Below are 8196 nucleotides of genomic sequence, written 5' to 3' on the forward strand. Positions count from 1 at the left end.
ACCGTGGTTCTTACTCCGAGTGACTTGCACGCTACACCTCTTAACTTGTTTCTCACAATCTTTTTTGCTACCAAAACTTGTAGGTGAAATTGAAATGATGACTCTCATCCATTTGAACATTAATCTAAGTTCCAACACGAAAAAACATATATATTTTCATGAGGTACCTTTCCCCTTCTCCAAACCCCGTACTTGGCTTACATTTTTGTCTTTTGTTTTGCATGCATGCTGACTAATTAAATTGTGTTCAAAGTAAGAAAAGAGATACGTTCAACCCTATAGAGACGAACCAACCGATTGAATTTTTTTGATGATGCATTTGTCTAGCTAACAATATGACAATGGTGAAGTATGTTCGTTGATTATACTTTTAAAATGAGAAATATTTTAGGTATAAAAGAATTATATAAAAAGTAAATTCACAAAATGACTTAGTTTAATGTATTATATTTTATTATAAATTTTTTAATCATAAAATAGATCTAATCAATCACATAGAATCATATCAGTTTGAGAGTTTACTTTTATATAATTTGTTCGGGTCTATAGTTCTTTTTTTTTATATATATAATATCAATTATAATCCTGACATCACTAACAAAATTTGAAAAATCGCCCTCCTTTCCAATTTCTTCTTCTAGTCTCAATTTGCCTTATTTGATTCTAGTCCTATTATAACCTAAGTTACCTAACTTGGCATGATTATTCAAAGGTATGAGGTTGGAAGTTGGAACATCCAGCTAGAGTGAAGTATAAACTATTTACCAACAATAAAAAAAGATAGTCAAAGAAATTTTAAAAAACTAACTAACTAAAAACGCCACTGCCCATAGTCATAGTGGATTACAATTTCCACCACGAAATTCACCTAATTAATTCAAAAAAAAAATGAGAGAGAGAGAGAGAGAGAGAGAGAGAGAGAGAGAGAGAGAGAGAGAGAGAGAGAGAGAGAGAGAGAGAGAGAGAGAGAGAGAGAGAGAGAGGCTAGGTTGTTGTGTGTGTGGTTGGACAAGTCTTGGTTGGAGGGTTGTTATTCCTAAAATGAAAGTTTGAAAAATATGCGTAATTTGACTTTGAAATGGTAAACAAAAAGCGGCAATGCCGTAAGGAGTCGATTCACGCAAATTGGACTTTTGGGCATAAAGCCCGATGTGTACGTGTTAGTTAGGTCGGTCGATACAAATTGCTTTCTCTGTCTTTGAATATCTCTTTCTCCCGTCTTCCACACGCCCACACAAATTGACTCCTGTCTTTTTCATCCAAATCCACGTACTTTGACATTTAACTCTCTCTTCTTCTTTTTTTTATCCTTTTTTTCTTTTTTCGATTAAAATGAAGGAGAGTCATTTTACATTGGTTTGTTCCTTTATCTACCCTTTTTTAAATTTTAGTCTCAATTCTAGAGTTAAAATTTAAATAAACAAAATTAAAAAAAAAAAAAAAACGATATGTTATAATAGTAATAATAATGGATATCATTTTTCTTGATGGTGAAGCTTGGCATGTGATTCAATGGCCTCTGAAATTGGGTTTTCAATGAAGGCACGTGAAGTAACATTAATTGTGAGTAAGACTTCAACTTCGACTCACAACTAGCTAAGTACACTGTCAGTCTGTCACTGTGACTCTAAGGGTTCCTTTTTTTTTTTTTTTTTTCCTTTAACTATGCAATTACTCTTGCTCTTAAATTCCAATACATATAAATATTATATCCCATTCTAATTAATGTCTTGTCAGCATTAGTCGGTGTTTAAAAAATTAAAACACATACTAGATACACCGTATAGCCAACTCACCCTAATTCAACACTCCTACACTCCTATCTATCATTATTGAATCAAATAATAATATTATTTTGTACAAATGAATATATAAACTTTATTATATATAATTTTATGAATGTTAAAAAAAAAAAAAACTGAAAAGGTAGCTGAATAAACAATTCCAAGATTTTTAGAATCATTGAAAGTGTGTTCATAAAAAAAATAAAAAAAATAAAAACCATTGAATTAAAAGGCTCCTCTTTGCTCACGGTGGGGTCCCGACTCCCCACTCCCCACGTTGTATCGGAAGTAGTCCGTCCAGTATTTACACTCATTTATTTGGAGTTTAACATGTCTACGGCCTAGCTCTTCCTCATTTCCTAGCCCTTCATCCATAATTCAAAGGCTGAGTTATGTTGGCCTAAGATCCCGGAGAAGTTAATAATCGAATATTTTGTTCACATTTTATAATTTAATATTGCGGACACGCATATATAAATATTCCTACAAATAAATATTCATGAGTCATTACCTTGAATTTTAGAAAAAAATGAATTATGAGAAATCCCGCGAGTCAAACTGCACATGGACCAATATTATAAAATAACTGATTCCTAATCATTCATAGAGCACGGTTATTATAATTAATCGTATTAAAAAAATAAATTTATAAAAGTTTTTTTTTCAAATTAATAAAAGCCAGAAATGATCCTTACCATCGACCGGATACCATTGCTTTTATTTTAATTTTTGGGAAATAGTGAAGCTGCTTTCACAAAGAATATATTATTATTAGAACTAATGTATCTTCGATGGGGAAAAATAAAGAAAATTGCTGACATAACCGTACCTTTGACTCTCTCTCTCTCTCTCTCTCTCTCTCTCTCTCTCTGTCTCGCCTTTAAGCGTGCATCCGTCTGTCTTTTTCTACATCCCCGCGCGCGATCTCTGATTCTCTCCATCTCTCTCTCTCTCTGAACTTTCTCTCACTTTCTTGAATAATTTTCTTCGATTCCAAACGGCGCTAAAACAATGGTTAGGGACGACCTGTACATCACGGTGCCCACCTTCTTCAAGTGCCCGATCTCGCTCGACGTTATGAAGTCCCCTGTGAGCCTGTGCACGGGAGTGACCTACGACCGCTCCAGCATCCAACGTTGGCTGGACAACGGCAACAACACCTGCCCTGCCACGATGCAAGTCCTCCAAAGCAAAGAGTTCGTCCCCAACCGCACCCTCCAGCGCCTTATTCAGATCTGGTCCGACTCGGCCCGCAACCACCGGGCCGACTCGGCCCAATCACCGCCCGACTCACCTCCCTCGCTGGACCAATTGCAGGACCTAATGAACGACATCCGGACCAAAACGGAAAAAAGCAATAACAACAGCCACACCTTGGACTCCTTATCGAAAATTGTTCGTTTCGCGAAAGAATCAGAGGAAAACCGCAATTTTCTCGCAAAAATGGACGGCTTCATTGTGACTCTCCTTGAATTCCTTGCCAATGCCGGTGGCAGAGAATGTAGAAAGTTCGATTTTCTTGAAGAAGTGGTCGGACTTTTGAATTTGGTACTGAGCAAATTCGAAGACCACCAGCAGCTATCGAAGATGATGTTGAAAAGCGACCGCGATTGCTTGGCTTCCCTGCTGCTCGTTCTGCAACAAGGAAGAACCGATTCCAGAATCGCATCGGCTAGGGTCTTAGAAACCATTGCAAACGACGCCGAATCAAAACTTCTGATCGCCGAGAAGGACGGATTATTATCCGAGACGCTAAAATTAATCACCCCAGAGAACGATCCGGCACTAATTGAAGCCGGGCTATCGTGCTTGGTCCGAATATCAATGCTGAAACGTGTGAAAGCGGAATTAGTGCACCTCGGCACAATTAAAACGTTGGCTAAGTTGGTATCCGATTCGAATTCGAGCGTGATGGTGACGGAAAAGGCGTTGAAGATGCTCGAAACGTTGTCTTCCTTCAAAGAGGGGAGGTGGGAGATATGCGAGAACGGGGGGTGCGTGGCGGCGATAGTACAGAGGGTGCTGAAGGTATCGAGTGCGGCGACGGAGCATGCGGTGACGATACTGTGGAGCGTGTGCTATCTTTTTCGGGACGAACGGGCACAGGAGGAGGTGGCGCGGGCGAACGGGCTGACCAAGATTCTACTGCTGATGCAGAGCAATTGCTCGCCGTCGGTTCGTCAAATGTCGGTCGATTTGCTCAAGATATTTCGGGTGAACTCCAAGTCCTGTCTCTCCAGTTACGATACCAAGACCACTCATATAATGCCATTCTGAATTTCCATCTGGAGGCCCTTTTGTTTTTGTAATTTCTCTTTAATTCTGTTTCCAAAGGATGGAGAAATCTGTAAATCAAAGGAAAATTTTTGGTTTTAGTTCGATACAAAAAAAGGAATTAATTGGAATTCAATTAACAAATTTCTCGTCTATTTTCTTAGGAGTATTTTGGTACATACATGGCTGCTTCGTTTCCAATCATAATGATTTACAAAATAGCATTTCTGCCGCTCGTAGATCATGCAAACATGCACACTCTTTCGGAATAAAGGTAGAGTTCATCATTAAATTTTTTTTTTACGTGAGTCATTTATTTACTCGTTTCCAAAAGAAATATGCGGTATTACTCTTTAACTGTAAATATTATTTTTTTAATTAATTTAGCATAATTAACAAGAATTTATTTTTGGAGATAACTCGTGAAAAGATTTCACACCAATTGCTACAATCAATGAAAGGGGAATGATGGTATTCATGCAAAAACCAAATCATTTCATCTTAAGAGCATTTCTACGGCACTTCATACTCGAATGGTATCTCTCTCAATGATGGGTCTACAGATTTGACACCACTGTGGGTGAAAAGGTTCTTGGAGCTACGGATTTTCGTTTTAGCTGTTTGGAAGAAGTAATCGAAAACAATACGTGAAAAAACAGAGTTATTTGCATGAAATGGAGCCTTCAATCTATATTATCTATGGGCGTGTAAAGCGAAACCTATGAACTGGCCTTGCAATGGCAGAGAATTTGACAAAAAAACGTCTATGGTTACTTGTTTAGTAATAAACACGACTAAGCTGCGGGTTGGAGGCAGAAAAACAAAAGATCGGGACCTTGACGACAGTACAACTTTGCCTTGGATTAATTAAGGGTAATAAGACAGAGAGACATTGTGGCGCAAACGGGTGAAACGGGTTTTGCTTTTGCTGATTGTAACGTTTGGTATTCTCTTTCACTTAAAGAATTGTTTGGTTGTAGAAAAGGAATCAAAGGGATCGGAATCCCGATCCAAAAAGGATGTCTTGTTTAGAGAAAAGGATGTACAAAGTTTGACCATTTCCAAACCCACGACAGATATACGAAAATAATTGTAATAATAATATTTGGCTCGAGGGAATGCAAACCCCCGTCATCATTCATCAACCACATTAGATTATGCAATTTTAGGGAAAAAGTGGGTGGAGCCACAACAGCCATGAAATAAATTACAACTAAGGAAAACACATATGCATCCAAATCTAGTTTGTTTTGTATTGGTTTTTGAGGTTTTGCTTTCGGGTATGGAAAGGGGGGAGGATTATTGGTTTCATTTCAACATGCATTGAGAAAGTTGGAGGAGGATGGTTCCTCAAGCACTTTGTGTGACCTCCGGACCCTCCACTTTTTTGGTTTTTTTCTTTTTAATATATGTTCTCATTCTTTTTCTAAGCTTTATATATATATATATATATATATACGTGTGTCTTTAGGTTGTACTAATGGAGCATTGGATCGTGTGGGGTTGATTTGTATATTTGGATTTGCATATTTTTTGGGGGTTATTTTCAGTGGGATGTGTCATTATTCCTTTCGTGGGTACCATCAATGTTGGGTCAACATGGACATCTCACGTGACCCTATTTCATTTTGGATGATAATTTCCATGCTTTTTGTTGCTTAATTGTATCTATGGTTTTGAGTATGGTATTTGTCAGTGGGACGCTTCATCATCGCCCCCGCACGAATTTATATTGACAACTTTCGATTCCCCCTCCCCCACAAGGATGATTTCCAAAAAATACATTAATATTCTTGCATTGAGATCTGAGAGTTAGTTGCCAAGTTGATTTGGGCTAATTGGCAACACTATGATTTCTCATTAAGAAAATCAAGAATCGAATCCCTCCTTCCCACTTATGAAAAATAAAAAATAAAGAGATCTGAGAGCTAGCTCAGCAACCCAAGAAAAAAAAAATACAAGAGAGTTTTGACATTTAAGAATCAACACGATTAATATGATATGTTTTAAATAATTTCATAAATTATAATTCATTTATTATGTAAAAAAATGATATTTGTAGTTTTAAACTAAATTGTGTAAGTCTCTCTTATTTATTTTGAAAAAATTAGAAAATTTAGAAGTCACATAAAAAAATTATATTTTAATAACTAATCTCACTTAAAAAAAAAAAAAAAAAAAAAAAAAAAAGGTAGGTGGGACTTGATCCTAAGACTGTGTCTAAATAATCTGTTATTTAAATAAAATAAAGAATCACTTAAAATACGAAAAGTCTTTCAATATAATAGAAAAATAAAAAAATTCAAGAGTAAATATTATAATTATTTTTATTAATAATTGTGATGTTGTCTTGTTGACCAATGTATTAAATAGTTTTTTCTTCGTTTGTTCGGCCAGTGGCAGTCTGGCACCAATTAGCTTGCAATCCTCCAACTGGGCCATGATCTGCTAGCTTTTGAAAGATGTATCTAGGGGCGGTGTACAAATTGGACCCAACTAATTCGGCTGATTAAATTACTGTGGCTATTTAAAATTTGACCGACTTCTGCAACTTGACTTGGAATACCAAATTGCATCTTCAAACATCATGCTTTTTTTAATTTTGCCATCTTCTTAATTATTGGATCGGTGGGTTAATGTCTAGTTCATTCTTTTCTACCTACTTCATTTGTTTGAATCAACTTTAGTCATAAGATATTTCAGACCCGAAAAATCATTCTCATACAGCATTTTTCACAATTTTTTACACATAGTGATTTTAAATAGAGGTAATAATATCTAATATAACTGGTTAACTCAATATGGATATTATATAAAATTAATAAATTTATTTTATATAAATAGATTTAGATAAAAAAAAGTTGATCCGTTACTATGCGATTAATAAACGAGTCAACCTGCTTAACTTGAAATTAATCCATAATAAACAGTTTAAATTTTATTTTAAAATTATAATTTTAATACTGTTGGATTATAATATTAGTATTTCTCGTTATACTTATATTTTTATTATTTGAGTAATTGTAAGTTTGGATTTATGTACATATTTATTATTTGTGGATTTGTAATATTGACTTTATTATAAGTTAAAATTAGAAAAATATTGATATGTTTAGTAATAGGTAGATTTTAAGGTTTATGTGAAATATAGATTTTAATTTTTATATGAAATTATCTTAATTAAGTCAAATGGAATATGCGAATTAAATTCAATCTATTTACATAAAATGGGTTGAAATAAGTCATGCTGCATTTTTCAATTTTTAATTAATTTTTAATTTTTTTTAAAATGAGTAACACAACACAACTTATTAATTAAAAAGATTATGTTAGAGTTTGAGAATTTGGTTCATTTAATTTACTTGATCGTATTCGGATTAATTTATATAGTTAAATATTTATAACTTTACACAATACGAATACAATCCGAATTATCACTCCTAATTTTAAATGGAAATATAACTTATAAATATAATATTATTTTACATAAATATTTTCAATTTAAAATATAATTATATAAAACATTATACCAGTATCCTTACTCTTTCTACAAACAGTACTATTTTTCCCAAAAATATTAAAACTGAGGAAATTTAACTATAAAATGACTAGACGTCAAATCGGAAGGATGTAGAAGTATTTTCCCAATTTTCACCCTTTGAAAGAATATTATCGAGGGGTATTTCTAGAAAAACTTGGTCCACTTCCAGGAGAATTGCTCACTGATTAGACAATAGTCCCATATATTTGTTTGGAATATAGTGATTATGCCTCCTCTTTTTTGTACAATGCCTACAAATTAGACTTGTTACCATTCTTGTCATTTTTGGATGGTGGGGATCTCCAACTTTATAGTAATTGGCTCCTGACTTTGTGGTTGGAAGCTGATGCAGATACCGGAGGTATGGTCAAATCTGAAGAATAAAGAACGGGGTACCCACCAACTCAACGAAATCAATATTTGAACCTTTTTTTAATTGGCAGAGAGTATTTGGAAATAAAATTTTGATTAATTTTAAAATACAAATGCTCTCGACAAGGAGAATATCAATATCTTTACCTGACCAACGTTATTATTATTATTATTTTTTAGTAAACCCTTCAAGGGTGATATTGTATGAAGCCCTCAAAACAGGGA

General features: G+C 34.5%; 1 protein-coding gene across 1 annotated transcript; it reads left to right on the plus strand.

Annotated features, from left to right (window-relative positions):
• Positions 1–2649: 2649 nt before the first annotated feature.
• LOC122306780 (U-box domain-containing protein 27-like) lies at positions 2650–4202 on the plus strand. The gene has a single exon (XM_043119289.1). It carries the CDS (start codon positions 2796–2798, stop codon positions 4059–4061), a length of 1266 nt encoding a protein of 421 aa, XP_042975223.1. The 5' UTR covers positions 2650–2795; the 3' UTR covers positions 4062–4202.
• Positions 4203–8196: the final 3994 nt, after the last annotated feature.

The sequence above is a fragment of the Carya illinoinensis genome, chromosome 4, assembly GCF_018687715.1.
Source record: "Carya illinoinensis cultivar Pawnee chromosome 4, C.illinoinensisPawnee_v1, whole genome shotgun sequence".
Lineage (NCBI taxonomy): Eukaryota > Viridiplantae > Streptophyta > Magnoliopsida > Fagales > Juglandaceae > Carya > Carya illinoinensis.